This window comes from Triplophysa rosa, linkage group LG9 (assembly GCF_024868665.1).
Source record: "Triplophysa rosa linkage group LG9, Trosa_1v2, whole genome shotgun sequence".
NCBI lineage: Eukaryota > Metazoa > Chordata > Actinopteri > Cypriniformes > Nemacheilidae > Triplophysa > Triplophysa rosa.
Window position 1 is genome coordinate 5802117 of NC_079898.1, and position 18244 is coordinate 5820360.

The 18244-nt window shown below is 37.0% G+C and overlaps 1 protein-coding gene across 2 annotated transcripts in view; it reads left to right on the forward strand.

Annotated features, from left to right (window-relative positions):
• The window catches only part of rps6ka2 (ribosomal protein S6 kinase, polypeptide 2), a 45791-nt gene extending 27630 nt beyond the window's left edge, over positions 1-18161 (forward strand). The window contains exons 9-21 of one of the 2 annotated variants that reach the window (XM_057342449.1): positions 752-822; positions 1019-1107; positions 3105-3169; positions 6240-6342; positions 6703-6833; positions 9487-9612; positions 9799-9888; positions 10343-10501; positions 10853-11014; positions 11468-11544; positions 12898-13015; positions 14383-14520; positions 15519-18161. In XM_057342449.1, the coding sequence (XP_057198432.1) occupies positions 752-822; positions 1019-1107; positions 3105-3169; positions 6240-6342; positions 6703-6833; positions 9487-9612; positions 9799-9888; positions 10343-10501; positions 10853-11014; positions 11468-11544; positions 12898-13015; positions 14383-14520; positions 15519-15644 (1455 nt within the window). In that variant the 3' untranslated portion in view covers positions 15645-18161. The remainder of the gene's footprint in view (positions 1-751; positions 823-1018; positions 1108-3104; positions 3170-6239; positions 6343-6702; positions 6834-9486; positions 9613-9798; positions 9889-10342; positions 10502-10852; positions 11015-11467; positions 11545-12897; positions 13016-14382; positions 14521-15518) is intronic. The other variant, XM_057342450.1, reaches the window with a different exon arrangement.
• Positions 18162-18244: the final 83 nt, after the last annotated feature.

An 18244-nucleotide genomic window follows, 5' to 3' on the forward strand; every position in this document is an offset into this window, starting at 1 on the left:
CTATAGTTTGATCCTTTTAGAAATATTTCAATGGTTAGTCTTAGAGATGCACCGATACTAAATTTCTCCACCGATACGACAGTCGATTATTCAGAGTGATATCTGCCGATACCGATTATGAAGATTAAATCAATCATTTCTGAATTCATTCATTGTATGGCTATCAATATTTCACATCAAACTGGTGATGTTCTTAACATTTTCTATGTACAGAACACAAATTCATTGCATCTTCCTGTCCTATTTTGATTGACAGGATATATCGGCCCTGATCATCGCTTGTTTTTAAACTATTGGCCGATACGTTTATTGCCCTATTTATCGGTGCATCTCTAGTTATTTTGGTTAGTTTCAAATGGTTACTTTGAAAATGAACACAGAACAAATTTAACATTGATTGCAAAAAAACAGATTACAGACTGTAATACATGAATAGTTACAATAGCGTAAGATATACAGTATAGGATTCAACGGGAATAGATCAGTGTGTGTTAGATCCAGTTTCATGCATTTTCATGAATTTTCAAAATCCACAGCACATTTTAACAGGATCGTAATTAAGAATCCACAGCATTACCCACCTTTCAGATGAATTCACTTCCTGGAAAAGTGTTTCATAACAGTGAGCACATGCAGATTTGGCGTTTCAGCGTGTGTTGTTATTGTCAAGAGGTGCTGAATATACCTCTCATTTTATCCCCCCAAATAAACCTGGTAGACCAAAGCCTGATGATTCTATTTCTGTCCCCAGTTTGAGATGCTTACTGGATCCCTACCATTTCAAGGCAAAGATCGCAAAGAGACCATGGCACTTATTCTCAAGTAAGTATTACTTGCTTTTCTTATATTTGTGTATTTTCTGACAGGCTTGTTTTTTCTCCCAGAATGAACGCTTTTTTAATTCTGAATTTGTCCTCCTAAATGGGACTGTCAAGATGATTTGTGATGTTTTTTGGCTTTGCATTCCGGACTCATTTAGTTAAACAACAGATGTAATGATTTCTTTTGTCTTTCACAGGGCAAAACTTGGCATGCCTCAGTTCTTAAGCCCAGAAGTCCAGAGTTTGTTGCGGGCTCTCTTTAAAAGAAACCCTTCCAATAGATTGGGTAGGTTATGGTACAGTTTAACATGAAACGCTGCTTTTACCCGGAATGAAAAAATGAAAAAATTCTGTCATCATTTATTCAATCTCATGCCATTCAAAACCTGCATCATCTTCTGCAGAACACAAAAAAGAGATGTCAAACGAGGTTGATAACCAAACAACATTGACCCCCATTGACTTTCATTGTGTAGAGACATTTCTCAAAAGATCTTCTTTTGTGTTCCACTGAAGAAATATGCATATACAGGTTTTGAATGACATGAATGATGAGAGACTTTTGGCTTAAAGCTGATGTACCAGTTTAGCCATGCTGGTTTTAAGGTCTCTCAGACATCTAAGACCAGCAAATCACTTCCTGGTATCTTTTTTAAACAAGGAAAGAATGACCTATTTGAAATGCTTAACAAAAGAAATGTTGTTGTCATGTCAGTGATATCTCTTTTAGTGTAACAATGTCTAAAGCAATTCTGCATTGTTCTTCTGACAGCAGTGGTTGGTTATGAATCTCATTTGAGTCAAAGTAGATGATTTCCTGGGCGCAGTCAGGCTTCCAGACGCCGCTACTGAGTGTTTGTCAAAGCTGAGATTGAATTTAGATGGATGAATCATTTTATCCATAATGTATAAGGCACAGATGAATGCCTCCGAGACCTTGTGTTGACTGTGGCTTAATATCCCTCTGTCCCAGATTAACCGTATACATCCACAGCCAGATCCTAACAGATTCACTCATGAGTGCTGTCATGTTTCATGCATGATGTTGTGGTCGGGCAATGGAGCGTAACAGCAGGGTTAAAGTCCTGTTCGTTTCTCAATCCAACGCTTTTAAGTGATTATAAAAGCTCTTGTAGAAAGCGTGTGGACGTGCTTTCAACTTTGTATTAAAACATATTGTGTTTCTGAAAAACTGAATTCCATGTGAAGAGCTTAGTTACCCATAACTCTTGGGATAGAGCAAATTATGTGTGTTTCCCAAAAGCATAGTTAGCCAACTAAATTCCGTCGTTCCAGCATAGTTCAACGATTCAAGTGTTTTCTCGAAACAATTGTTCCAACGATCAATCGCAAGTAGCATCGTAAAGTTGTGTGGTTGGAACTACAGGTCTAGAGCTGTACAGATCTTTATTATGACATGCATCATGCCTTTGAGCAAACTAAGCAAGCAATATGCAGTGCATTCTATATCCACCATTCGAAATATATACACATTTAATTTTACATATTTTAGTTTGCTAAGAAAATAAAAGCGCTGTTTTTTGAAAAGTGCGCATGGCCTTCTTGCTCTAGGACCCTGGGGAATCCCTGGGTGGAGTGCCGTAGGAGGAAACTTATGAATGAATGAAATATTGTGAAATAAAACAACAGATAACAAAAATAGTATAACAAAAGTCACCGTTAAATGCAGTGTATGTTATTTACAGCAAGAATTTGACATTAATTTGATCTGAATGTATTTATTAGTAGACGTCATTACTCCACCACCTGTGTGGCGTCATCAACTAGATTGCTGAACGATTGATCTCTGACAGAGTTACAACGGTTTCGGGAAACAGTCGTAACTACATCGTTAATTTCCACAACGATGCATCGTACTATGGTGGTTAACCAGCTAGTTATGTCGTTGTTCGGGAAACGCAGAGTAGCCACTTTTACAGACAAAGACATCTGAGCAACCTAGCGCCATGAAGTTGAAATATTTTGAGCAGCGTAAGTTATGTCTTTGCCAGTGCTTCAGTGAAAAAATATGTTAAGTATACAGTCTTTTATCTCCATTTTAAACGTTTTCATTTTGTGGCACATCTTGGAGCTAGCTGGTTTTCGTTCATGGTTTAGTTATCAATATGACTTTTGTATGGAAATAAAAAAATACTTACAGGACCAAGATTTCTCAATACTAAGAAGAACGCAAAGAACGTACTTTTGTTCTCGCGGAGACCGGTCTTAAAATATGTCCAACACATTATTTCACTGGATGTTTGTCTTCATGTCGTTGTGTAGGTGCAGGACCTGATGGAGTGGAAGAAATCAAACGACATAATTTCTTTGCAACAATAGACTGGAATGTAAGTTACATTTCTTCTCAATGCTGATGCTAAGGTATGAATATTTTACTTGGCAACAAGACATTTTAAATGACAAAACACATTATTTAATGAATTCAGAGTTGGTTTACAGGAGAACTAAATAATTTTTCCACTTCAAAAATGTTTTTCAATCAATGGATTAAAGGGGTCATGACATGAAAGATCAAATTTCCCTTGATCTTTTGACATGTGCTGTAAGAGGTATTGGTGTCATTTATAACATTCAAGCAAGTTTCATATCTTAAAACACCCTCCAAAAATGAACGCATTTATTTGATCACTCTCCGGAGAAACCCAAAGGAGTGATGGCTGGATAAGTGATGTCACTAAAGAGATTCATTTTCATATGATCTGCCTACTGCAAGATAACAACACCTACTACTTTGACATCATTGCATCGTTGGCTCCTCCAACTGGCGTTCAGTCTGAGGAGCAAGTGGATCAGAAGCAGGACTTGTTTACATTAACCAAAATCTTGTAATACCCGTAAGATTGCGATGTCACACAAACATTGTGCTTTGCTTGGCTGTAGAAAACAATGCTGCGTCCCAATTCGCATACTACCCATCCTAAATAGTATTCGGAAATATAATTAGTATGTCCCAAATCGTAGTATGTTGAAAAGAGTATTCCAAAGATTCCCGAATTGTCTACTTCTTCTGGTAGAAATTCGAAGTGCAGAATGTTGCACACTCTGACGGCTAATATTCAAATCAAATCAAATCCCTTTATTGTCACTCAGCCATATACACAAGTGCAACAGTAGGTGAAAAACTTGGGTGCAGTTCCGACCAACATGGCAGTATGACAGATATGAGACAGAATTGTAGATTACAAGTAACAAAGAATTACAATACTTTACAATAGACGTTTTCCCGTACACATTTACACAGTAAACATTTCTGTACAAGTGTTTAACCATAGTATAACGAATGACACATAATTTGCATATAACTACACAGCAGCAAATGTACACACAATGTGCGTAATGTACAGTGATTGGTACGTATTGTAGTATTACAGTAAGACAGTGTATAAATTACCCACAACTCACCGCGAGTAGGCGGAGTTTAGTGACACTCCCCTGCATTAATTAAGTTAAATAACTGATGCGTCACTAAATTAATAAATATCACTATAGAGTAAACATTACAAATGAAACAATGGATGAATAAATACTTAAATCGAAAGAAGAGCTGTATTTTGATGTGTGTGACAGTTAATGGCAACAATGTTGTCTAGGCAACAACGGCCACTTCCATTTTTTGCTGTTAGTATGTCCCTGTCATGATTCTGCTGCCTTTTGTCATGTTTCTGTTGGTCTAGTGGCGGGATCATGGCAGAACCCCATGTTTCATGTGGAGGGAGAGTTTTGGCCCTGTTGGCCTTCCATACACTCTCTCTCCGGTCCTGTCTCTGTTCCCGCCCTTTCGTTGCCTCATTATTGCTTGTAATGATTTAATGCCCCACACCTGTTCCGTCTTGATTTGTCCCCTTATTTAATGCCCCTGTGTTCTCTGTCTTGTGTTGGATTATTGTCGTTTGTGTGGTGTGCCTTGCCTTGCCTTGCCTTGCCTTGCCTTGCCTTATGTCCTTGTCACCCGCTGTGTCTTGCAATTGTATGTAAGTCTAGTCCAGTTTATTGTAGTCATGTCTTATGTTAAATATAGTGTAGTCTAGTCTGTGTAGTGAGTTCTCGTGTGCCCCATCTGTTTTGTCGTTTTGCCACCTCGTGGGTTTTTTGGTTTCTTTTTCTGTCTTTGTGTTATTAAACGTCATGTTAACCCCTTACCCGCTGTCTGCGCCTGGATGCTCTGTTCCTTGTCATTGTGTCTCACCCTGCTTCGTGACAGTCCCAGTGTGTGCATATTGTTTTTACATCTTTTCCATTACAAAAACAGTACATACTTTAAGTGGATAGTATAAGTAGGTGAATTGGGACGCAGCACAAGTGTCTTTGCACAGGCTTCTAAAGGACCCCCCATGTCAGAGAGAAATGGATTGATCATGAATAACTTAAAGGGATACTTCACCCAAAAATAAAAATTCTGTCATCATTTACTCATATTCAAGTTGTTCCAAATCTGTATAAATTTCTTTGTTTTGATGAACAAGATATTTGGAAGAATGCTTGTAACCAAACAGTTCTTGGACCCCATTGAAAAATTCATTTATAATTTTTTGTTCTGTTCACACTAAAGAAGATATTTTGAAGAATGTAGTAAAGCAAAGTTCTGGGGCACTCTTGACTACCGTTGTCATTTTTCCTACTATGGGAGTCAATGGGGTCCAAGAACTGTTTGGTTTCAAATATTCATCCAAATATCTTTCTCTGTGTTCAACCAAACAAAGAAATGTATACAGATTTGGAACAACTAGAGAGTGAGTAATTCATGACAGAATTTTCATTTTTGGGTGAACCATCCCTTTAATTTTGGGGCAACAAAATGTTTTATATTATAATTACATTTCACAAAATGAAATAAAATAAAGTAAAGTCATGACCCCTTTAAATAATACTTATGATGGAGATTTTATGTACTGTACACTCAGTTGTAATGAAGACTGTAGACAGGCAGTGGTTGTTTTGTTATGTTGAGGTCACACTGTTGTAGTTTTCCAAAGAACTTCAACTTGCACACTGGATGACCTTCAGTAAAATGATATAGATTACATTAGTGCTCCAGATCTGGTGTTGGTTATTTAGCAGGACAAAAGAGAGACATGAACAAATAGGTTTGGCTTAAGATATTAGCATACAGCTTACAACCAATATAGATGGACAAAAACCACAGATTTTTTTGGCATGCATAGTATATACCAAAGAGAAGCCTGCACAAGAATGATAAACACACAGTTAAGTTACACATCTATTATGCATCGTTTGATCCTAATTTTGTTGCATCAGATCAAATGTTTCCTGTTTTTGTCAGTGTTTTTTCTGACCAAAACAAAAGTGATTGCATTGCTCCAGCATGTTTGAATCCCTTCTTTTCATTTCTTTTCAAGTGTTAAAAGGTGTAAATTGTTCTGTCTTATTGGTTAACAGAAGCTGTACAGACGAGAAATCAAGCCTCCATTTAAACCAGCAGTGGGCCGACCAGAGGACACCTTCCATTTTGATCGGGAGTTCACATCTCGCACACCAACAGGTGCCTGGCGTTGCTTTTCAGCCGACTTTCAGGTTGCACACGTAACACTCATACGGTATTTTATTTGACGTCTGGCCGGAATAATCATTGTCACTTTTGAATTGATTGGTTTCATGCGTCACACACAATGAGACTCGATGCGAGAGTGGCTATAGCTGCTCTTACATAACAGTGTGTGTCCAGCAAACACATCGAGAGTGAAAAAACAAATTACAGTGGGCTGTTATTGCCCAACCTATTTACCAGAAGCTCTCAGGCGCAGCCACACAGTGGGCAAAGTCAATTCATCCCGCCATCGATTCTTAGTTCCATTCATAGAGAGCTGCCTTTCTAAATAGACTTGTGTCTCTGTGTCTACAGACTCGCCCGGCGTTCCTCCCAGCGCAAACGCTCACCAGCTCTTCCGTGGCTTCAGCTTTGTGGCCTCTAACCTGGATCAGGAACAGCCTCTGACCGAGACCAAACCAAATTCGGTTAATCCTATTGTACAGGTGAGGAGGACTCTCCAGTGTTCGTTCGTCCATAACACATCCGAAATACTCTCTTCTTATGACTCATGAATGAACTTTCACTCTGTCCTTGTTAGATCCCCATTTTCACAACGAAATCAGTCCCATTATAATAAACAGAAGTTTCTAAATTGAGAAAAACCTTAGCGACCCGTTCCTCCACAACACCCTAGCAACCACAGCAAAACCTGGCAACCACCAACAAAATCTAATATATTTTATGATGCATGCTTGTTTTGTTTTTAATATGAATAATGTAACATTAGTTTAAAAAGATACTCATATATTCTATATTAAGTGGAAATTATTCACACAAAGTATAGCGAACTATTGCAGTCAACCTACCCCAAACTGTTTTCTGGATACTTCACCCAAAAATGAAAGTTCTGTCATCATTTACTCACCTTCGAGTTGTTCCAAATCTGTGTAAATTTCTTTGTTCTGATGAACACAGAGAAAGATATTTGGAAGAATGCTTATAACCAGACAGATTTTGCCCCTCATTGACTCCCATAGTAGGAAAAATACTTTATAATTTTTTTTGTGCTGTTGAACACATTTTTAAGAATTCTGGGCCACTTTTGACTACCATTGTATTTTTTCCTACTATGGGAGTCAATGGGGTCCAAGAACTGTCTGGTTATAAGCATTCTTCCAAATATCTTTGTCTGTGTTCATCAGAACAAAGAAATGTATACAGATTTGGAACAACTTGAAGGTGAGTAAATGATGACAGAATTTTCATTTATGAGTGAAGTATCCCTTTAACCTCAGGCCGGCTGTGCACACACTGTCGATTCAGGCCTGTTCCTCAGGGAATCGCTGCTGAGTCACACGAATAAACACAAAGAAGAAAAAAGGTCTAATTCTGCCAGAGGTTTGGTACCTGAAGAAAGGTTTTATTGGGCTCTGCTGGCAGCAAACAGAATGAGACGTGTTGATCGACGAGCACGCTGGTTCCTGTGTAACTGACTCAAGCAGATATCTGCTCTGCAGCGCTGTTGTTTAGATCATTTTAATCTGATGTGACGTCTACACAGCATACGATATTAATTTACAATGATGGCTCTCATGAACATGCATGAGTGCAGCTATTTGTGGAAGGATCGCTGAACCTGTGCTGTGAAATGCTTTCGGTTTTGGGAGATATTTCAGTCACCTGAGGATGCTGACTGATTTTGGCATTCGTGCCAGGTGTCTGTTTTATATTAGCATTTGTCTCCATGCACTGATGCAGACCACTGAGAACACTGCAAAAATAGGTAACCAAAAAAATGTGGTAACATCTTAATTACCTGCTTTCGCATTTAAGATCATCAAGTAAAAACAATTCTGTTCAGAAAGCACAGGGCAAATCAATTTGATTTTTCGGTATTTCTGTCTCATTTTCTTAGTGAAAACATAAAGGCATCCTTATATCTAAAAAGTTAGATTTACCTAAGCTAAATTATGTGACATTTATGTGACACTAGTCCAGAGGTACTTGCGTTTTCTTTTAAAAATGTTTTATCATTTTTAAATCTTACATAAATCTTGCAACATTTTTGACATATTTATTCAGTGTGCAATTCGAGATATTCACAATTCGAGAATTTTTCAAAAGAAACATATTGGCTTGGAAATTGGCTTTTCTTAGCTACCTAACACAATAAAAACATGATAACATAATAAAAAAACATGAGTCATCTGTTTTTTTCCAAATAAACTCTCTATAAAAAGACAACGACAAGAATAGAAATAACACTGTTTACAAGTGTTAACATAAATGACAGTTTAAAACCCCCACGTAACATTAAAAAATCCACAAATAATTACATTGTAGATAGATGTCATATGGAATAAGTCATAGTAAAATCTTAAAGATATTTGTTTGACATTTCAATTCAGTTATAACTGTTCTGTTGATTGTATTTTGTTCAAACGTTTGTGTGGTCTTAAAAAACTGAAACAGGAAGTTCTTCTGCACCAGCTTTGAACTAGCTTTGTTCCGTACATCTTCCGAAGTGGTCTATTGGGAAATTCTGAGGTTTTATTTGATTCATGTTAAAAACAATACACATCTTCTTGATAAAAGACTAAAAAAACATGATACAAAATATATTTGTAACATGCTAAAAGACAAAAACACGATCTATGTGCAGATATTAAAAGTATTTGATGAGTCCAAACATGATCAATGGCACCAAACACCAAATACTTCTAAACAATAACTGACAAACTAACACAGAAAACACTGGGGTTTATATGCACAAACTAATTGGGTGAAAACAAAAACACATGGGCACCTTTAGGGCAAGATACAGTAAAGAACTACAAAGATCATAGACATGACTACAACAGGAAGTGACATCATAGCAATGCAAGACACAAACCATTCACACACTATTTTAATCATTTTTCTTATGTATTTTCTTAAGTATTACGATTTTTTACATTGGCAAGGATTTTGTATACTGCTAAAGAATAAGGCTGTGCACATTTTACAGTAAAACAAAACTTAAAATGTTTTGTGACATAATGCAGTTGCTCATGCTTTTTTTAACAATGTAAAATTGTCCAAATACTTTTTGGGGCGACTGTAAATGACCAACCGAGTAAATCTGCATGTGTATTCATGTTGTTGTCTTATTTTCAGCAGCTTCATGGCAACAACATTCATTTCACTGATGGTTATGAGTTAAAGGAAGACATCGGTATAGGAGCGTATTCAGTCTGCAAGCGTTGTGTCCACAGAATCACCAGTGTGGAGTACGCTGTTAAAGTGAGTAATCTCAAATAACACTGGTTTCAATCAATCTTTTTTTGTTTGTTTGTTTAACAAAGTGTTATTTAATGAACATCACAGGCAGTGTGTGTTTTATAAGATGAATTGCTGAAGAAGACGACATCACTCAGTGTTAATGTTTGCTGTTTCAGACGCTTCTGTGACTGACTCGCTTCATTTCAGATTATCGACAGAGCTAAAAAGGACCCGTCTGAAGAGATTGAGATTCTGCTGCGATACGGCCAGCACCCAAACATCATTACTCTAAAAGATGTGAGTCACAGCCTGAGAAAAACTTAACAAAGAGCTACATTTAGTTCAGCGAAGCCGCCAAAAACAGCCCTTAAACAAGAATCTAATCTGCACCCATCTTTGATTTATGGATTTGTAAACCATAAGCTTCAGATATGTCCAGATCTACGTACTGTGTTGTTTTAGCATAAAGATGAAAGTATTTCTTAGCTTTCTGATGAATATTTATTACCACGGAATGAATAAATGCATTCTCATTTGTATGTTGCTTTGGATAAACGCATTGGCCAAATAAATAAATAAATGTAAATTATTCAGCAAATAGATTCTTTGACATTTTCGGAGGCCGTTTGTATTCTAAGCAGCGGTCTCGCCATCTTAACCTGCATTATCAGCGATCCAGTGTCACGACTTCTCTCTGTTCTCCTGATGTCTGTGAGTCACGGATACGTGAGTGACCTGCTGTTTGCTGCAGGTGTATGATGACGGGAAGTTTGTGTATCTGGTGATGGAGCTGATGAGAGGAGGAGAGCTGCTGGACCGGATCCTGAGACAGAAGTGCTTCTCAGAACGAGAGGCTTCCGCTGTGCTCTGTACCATCACCAAAACTGTGGAGTATCTGCATTCACAGGGGGTCAGTGTGCACACCAGCTCACACTTGAAATGTTATGAAATGATTTGCTTTAAAACTTTGACACCGAAAACATGCATTTACAATTGAATGTGCACAATTGAATCTACACGAGGGTACATAAACGTTGACAGAAATTGTAAATGGTTATTTGATATTGTCTTGTAATGTAATAAGATCATGGTCATTACACAGCGGATGTTATTGTCTGTGTACTAAGAATAACAATGCAATCATGAAGATTTATTAAAGCAGTCATCATTGTCTTAGCCCCAACCTGAGCCACTACAAATCCTCATTAGGCTTTGATAATAGAGGTACGATTATAATCTCACTCTGTTTGCTTTTGTCCAGGTCGTGCATCGTGACCTAAAGCCCAGTAACATCTTGTATGTCGATGAGACGGGCGACCCAGAATCAATCAGAATCTGTGATTTTGGTTTTGCCAAACAGTTACGGGCAGAAAACGGGCTTCTCATGACGCCCTGCTACACTGCTAACTTTGTGGCACCAGAGGTACCTTATGAGCCATTTGTATTATAATAATCTAAAAACAAATGACATTTTTGTCATTGTAATATAACATGTAGGTCAACAATGTTCTAGAAGAAGGTTCATTGATTCACTGTTTAAAATGCATTGTAGTGTTGTTCATCTCGAAAGGATGATGTTCAAACCTGCATACAGGCCACAACAATAAGGCACAACAATGCGATCTATAAACAGACTGCAAAGCCTCTAGTGGATTATTGCTTTTGTTAAATAGTGGCAACAGCAATACATTAAAAAACATCAACGTACAATAATTAGTTACATCTATTTATGTAATTGTAATACGTTTTTATATGGCGTGATCATTTGCTGTAAACCCTTCACAGTTACCAAGCATCGGCAGCTTGGTGTTTTAATATAGAATGTGTGATAAGTATTTATATTCTCACGTTTACGATAGATCTGTGATTCATGCAGGTCTTGAAGAAACAGGGTTATGACGCTGCCTGTGACATCTGGAGTCTAGGAATCTTACTGTACACCATGCTGGCAGGGTGAGATGATGTGTTTTAACTGGATATATGTTTATATCACACATGAGGATTAATATATCACGACATACACTAACACATGTTTCTCATGATCTAAAAAAACTTTGAAATATAAAATCTTTAAAGTTATGCTTAAGGTCAATTATTTTGGAAGAGATATAAATTGTGTGCACATGTGAATTTCTTTACACACACACACACACACACACACACACACACACACACACACACACACACACACGCACACACAAAAGTTAACAAAATAAAGAAAAGTCAGCCATAAATGTTTTTTGGAGACCATGTCATTTTTTCACTTTTACTTCATTTCATGGTTTTGATACTGCGCTCTTTTAAAATGTAGAAAATAGCAGTAATAATAAACAATGAACTTTTATCTGATAGTTTAGAGTTAATATCCCACTTTCAATAGCAGTGAAAAGCAAGGTTATTATATTTTAGTAAAGCTAAAACTGAAATAAAAATAAATGTAACTTATACAGACATAGAAAACGAACAAATAAAAATGACGAAAGCAAATGACACGATTGCTAAAGTTAAATAAAAAAACAAACAAACAGAAAAGCTAATGTAAAATAATTACAAAATTACAATAAATCTGAAATAAATGAAATAATTGGACCCCAATAAATGAAATAATTGGGGTGAAAAGAAAATTAGCCATACAATAAAAATTTTTGCCATTAACAGAAACATCATAATTTATTGCTCACATAATAAAATGAAAACATGCCCATTATGGATGGTGGATCTAATCCAAGAGTCACATGTGCACACTCTGAAATGTTTTATTATGTTAAACGTCTCAATGTGATACATGATATTTCACCTACAGTAAACTATTACGAGAGTTTTCAATCTAGTGAAAATCAAAGTGGATTTGTTCCACGTGGGCCTATTGGTTCAGTATTTAAACCCTTAATTGTCCTCGTTTTCTACAGAATTATGTGTGGCCTATCTGGCATGAATAGAAACAAAGCAAAACACTATTTAGATCATCTTCCATTGCCCTGATAACTACTAATGTCTAGAGCGGAGCGGAGAGGATTACTGAAAAGGTGTACGACAGCTGGGTCAAGTCCCCTAGAGTAATTGTACAGATGAGAAAAGCTATTGCTCTTCATTTAATGTTCCTGGATATGGATTGAGCTTTAAACCTCTCTTAAATCAGGACATTTGAAAAAAAATCTGTCTCTCTCTTCCAAATACGTGTACTCTAAAAATAACTTGTGAAAATGGAGATGTTACAAATAAAGGCACTCTCTTACTTTCTGTTCTCAGTTGAAAGGGCACATTGACAGATTCTTTCACACATTCAGCACTCGTTCTGTCCCACAGATTCACGCCCTTCGCCAACGGCCCTGACGACACACCGGAGGAGATCTTGGCACGCATTGGCAGTGGGAAATTTGCCTTGTCAGGAGGCAACTGGGACACAGTGTCGGATGCAGCCAAAGTCAGTTTTCTTCTGTCTCTCGGGTGTAATAATGGCTGGGTGGTATAGCTAAAATAATCTTGATGTTATTCACCCTTTTGTCACACTGTGATTGCTCTGAAATTGCTTGAAAGCCTTTTTAGTCAGAGGACCATAACTTTGATTTAAAGAAAGTACTGTGTTATATTCAAATCGTTTAAATACAAAAATCAAACTTCCAAACCGTTCCAAGTAACATTAAAGGGAATTATGTTAACTGCACCTATATAACAGTGTCAGTGAACAGCAATATTCACCTAAATATATTCTTTTGATCAAATATTTAGATAAACAGTACGGTGCCTGCTACGGTGAAATTGACTTCAGCGAACATTTTTGATTCATGATAGTGAATCATTACAGTTTCAAATCAATTTATTGAAATGGAGAATTTAAAGGGTTTAAAACTAGTCCCAGACTAACTGAAATGTTAGAGGCGAAAACAATTTATACTGACATATCTTAAAATATATCAGTGCAATTGTTTTGTCTCAAGATGCACACCAGTAATGTTTTTTGTAAGGTATGTTTTTTAAAACAACATAAATTTATCCTAATTTAACTAAGGCCTGGTCCTGGTTTAAACTAATCCCTGTCCGGTAAACCGCCCCTAAATGAGCTTAATCCAAAACACATTAAAGGGACAGTTCACCCAAAAATGAAAATTCTGTCATCATTTACTCACCCTCAGGTTGTTCCAAACCTGTCTAGCTTTCTTTGTTCTGCTGAACACAAAGGAAGATATTTGGAAGAATGTTAGTAACCAAACAGCTGTCACCCCCCATTTACTGCCATAGTAGGGAAAATAAACACTGTGGGAGTCAATAGGTGGTGAGATCTGTCTGGTTACAGAGATTTACAGACACATGCTGGGTTCACACCAAATGCGAACAATCGCGTTCCACGCTCTTTATTACTCGCTGGAATATTTTCAACCTTCGCGGAAGACGAGATTGACGCACCGCCCGATTCGCGTCATTTGCACCGCCTGCCGCTAGTTGGCGTCTATACGCGTCTTTGCATTGACTTTGTATGTAATTTACTCACGTAAAACGCTTAATTCGCGTTTGGTGTGAACCCAGTGTGAGGGGAAGTAAATGATGACAGAATTTTCATTTTTGGGTGAACTATCCCTTTAAAATGTGTTTAGTTTAGTATCACCAGCAAAAACATTGTTGATATATTGTGATTGTTCATTACAGTAGGCCTATATCGTCCAGTCGTAGTTGCATTATAACACAGATTCATAATAGAAACTTATATGATGCATGTTTAAATCCATCTAAATCTGTTTCATAAGACATTTAGAAACAAGAATGTAATATATTTTTTTGGGCATGTTTAAACAGGATATTGTCACTAAAATGCTCCATGTGGACCCTCACCAGCGGCTGACAGCTCCTCTGGTTCTCAGACATCCGTGGGTTGTGAATGGAGATCAGTTATCTCAGAGTCAGCTGATCAGACAGGACGCTCAGCTGGTGAAGGTATACTGTCATTTATTATTTTTGCCATTTGTTGTCATAAATAAAAGATGAGAGGGCATGTGTCAAATGCGATTTCAAGGACTTAGCTCTGTATACTGTGGTAGGCTATATGAGACCAGTTTTTTATTGCACTTATGCTTTTTGTTGTCCTTATGTTGTTCCAATTGCTTCCACTGTTTCCCTCGTCTGTAAGTCGCTTTGGATAAAAGCGTCTGCTAAATGACTAAATGTAAATGTAAAGGCGTTTTCTCAGATTCTGCATTTACTAACAAAGTCTAACATCACCACCTAATGTCTACCTGTAACATTGCACCTTCCATGGTTGATTTAAAGTGATAAGTTCTGTCATTATTTACTCACCCTCACGCTCTTGTCATTTCAAACCTTTATGACTTTTTGTCTTCTGCAGAACACCAAAGACGATATTTTGAAGAATGTTGTTAACTGGCACCCATTCACTTGCATTGGTTTTGTGTTCACACAATAGAGGGTGAATGGGGGCTGACGCTGTTTGCTTACCAACTTTCTTCAAAATATCTACATGTATTTTGCGAAAGAAAGAAAGTCATACATGTTTAAAATGAAAAGAGGGTGAGTAAATGATGACATCATTTTCATTTGGGTGAACTATGCCCTTTAAAGACAGTGAAGTAAAAATATGGTTCATGACTGAAAATCAATATGGAAGTGTGCTGCTAAAAGTTTACAAATTTACATTAAAGTCTTTCTCTTATGGGGAAATAAATCATAAGTTACTGAAGACTCAAGAGTATCCTTTTTATGCAATAAAATGCTGTCTAGAATAATAATGCCCCCACACCCATTTAAAAATCACCTGCCTCTGACTATCAATACCAAGTAGCAAATGTTCAGCTCACATGATCAAGCAAATACTTCTCACTTTTCTCTCTTCAAATAATTCATTGTATATTGATGCTTTATAATGCACATTGCTTTGACTGATTATATTTTGAAACAACATATGATATCTTCCCTAGGGGGCGATGGCTGCCACATACTCTGCTTTGAATCGATCACCACAGGCCCCAAAACTGGAGCCAGTCCTCTCCTCCGGTCTGGCTCAGAGAAGAGGCATGAAGAGACTTACCTCCACTCGTCTATAGCACCGAGTCCAGACACAGGAGCGGCTGTACCTTTCAGACATTTGAGTCAAAGTGTCCAGGACACCAGAGAACCAGCAGAGCATCTGGAGTGTCAGACCGATCGGCAAAGGATCTGCAGTGTCTGGGCTGATGTCAGGAGATCCAGGTGCACAGCTGTCATGGCTTGTGGCTGTTTCTTGTATTCTAATAAAGTGGTTTTCATTATTAACAGTGGATCAGAGGTAATTGACCCTTCGCAAGCAGTTTGATTGACAGGCGATCTGACCAATCATAACGCTGATATTATGTGCCCCCCCCAGTGACTGACCGCCATTTTGTCCGACAAACAAACCAGTCCGACAAACCTGCCTTAGTAGAGCTTTGGTGATTAATAGGAAAAAATGCTTTTTAATTATTGTAATAGTAAACAGGGAGATATATAGGCTAAACAGCTTTAATGGACGTTCACACTATAACGATAAACGATGACTAATTTATAACTTTTAAAAATCATTCTAAATGAAGGAGTATAGCCGAGTTCACATCACAACTATACGAAGTACGAGACACAATATTGTTGGAATCATTAATTTACGAATTACAGACGGAAGCTTTCGGGAAGTGGTGTTTTAAGGGGAATATAATACTCATTGATATATTACTTTCATATTACTTGTATGAGCAAGCTGGCAAGATATGCTTTACGTGCCTGTGATGTGATGAGCACACCTTCAGCCTTCAGAGAGCCGCATTTGCAGTGACATTTTAAAGGAAAGACGTTTTCAGCAATGAAGTCATAAAGCAACAGCTGTACTGTGTTTGTTGTATTTAACACAAATAAAGATTAAGACACTGATGGACTGTTATTCTTTTCTGTACTGAACTAATAACCCATTGACATCCATTAAAAAAACTAGCATCCGGTCTCCTTTCCTGCGTTCCGCTGAAGCCAGGGCGTTAGCATTAGCTGTTACGCTTTTTTGCCTAATGGTTGCAGGCTTTCCTTTTTAAAAGGGCTTTGGTATAATTATTGTTACAGTTATCTCAAATCCTGAATGTATCCCTCGAATGCATATTGCAGACCTTTCTGTCTGAAATCAGCGTATCATTTTTCCTGAAATTCTATTTCCCCAGGGAGTGCACACATTTACACTAGGAGAGCATGGCATACTGTATACCGAAAGCTTGTCTGACAGCAACAGGAACGAAGGGGGGCGGGGTTTTGCGAAGGGTCAGTTTGAGCCATGTAGACGTTGGGGTTGCACTGACTGGATTACTAGTCGATTAGTTGATAATTCAATAAATATACAAGATGTACTTTGACTATTCGACTTGTAAAAAGGAATACTTGTGAAAACCTTAAACGTCAGCAGCTCAAATCTTTTTTAGATGTTCATGGTGACAGCTCTGCGCCTTTATGCCGGCATCATTAGCATTTTTTGAACATGCATGCCATTTTTCTCTGTGCTAATAAAAGCACAAATAACATCTAGAGCCTTTCTATTGCTTTTTCTTTATTGGTACTGTTTGATTTTTCTTTGGCCATGTAATGGGTACAGGTGATTATTTGAGGAATATTTTTTTGTTTTTTACAAAAACAGGTGTTTCAGGTGTAAAGTTAGTTTTTTATTTCCTGTATTTGGACTGAACTGCTTGATTTATTAATTTATTTTTTATTTCTTTGTTGATATGCCTGTTTATCTGCGTTTCTATTTATTCATATACAGTACGTATTTGTTTATATTAAATATATCTGTTATGTTTATTTAACTAATTGTTGTTTTGAAGTGACCTTTATCCATAAATACAAAAGCTAAAGAAGTGCCACACCTTTGCACTAGACTTGATAAATAAGATGAAGACTTATAAAAACAAATATGTGCATGTATTTTTACTTTCCTGGACATAGAAATAATTTGTACAGTACATAGAATTTAAAAGTTTAGCGAGCATACACATTGGCTGTTTGTGTATAGTCCCTAGATCTGGAAAACACAACTTAATTTAGGAAACTTGAATAATTCTCCTCACATAATAGGCAACTGACCATGAAACATAATAATGGATATTTAGATTAATTATATTTGCATGCCATAGACATTTATAGCAGTCTCTAAAAAAGAGTTTCATGAATGCAGGACAAATGAAAAGAATCTTTATTTTGATAAAGTGGCGCTCAGAAACAGTCCGTTATTTTTGTATGAATATGAATATGAAACCCTGATGACTTTCAGCCAACCAATGTGTTGCTGGTGTGGCTTTTTTGTGGAAATGAATTGAGTTTTTGCTGCTGATTTTTACAGAAATCATACATGTTTTAGAGGAACATGTTTATGTCATAACAATTCATCATGTGTAAAGTTTTGGCAGTCATACCCAACTGCAGTGTTAATGGGATCAATCCTTCGTTTTTGCTATATGTTGGCTTGCATACCAAATGTTTGTAAATAAACAGTACTGGTTAAAAAACGATTTTCATTTGATGTGATTAAATGTGATTAAATCAATATTTTGGGGTAGTTTGAGGGGTTTATTCCACTTACATACATTGTTTTGTAATTTAGATATTATTAATAAAATGTATTATTAATAAAATTATTATTATTTTTGTTGTCATTTAT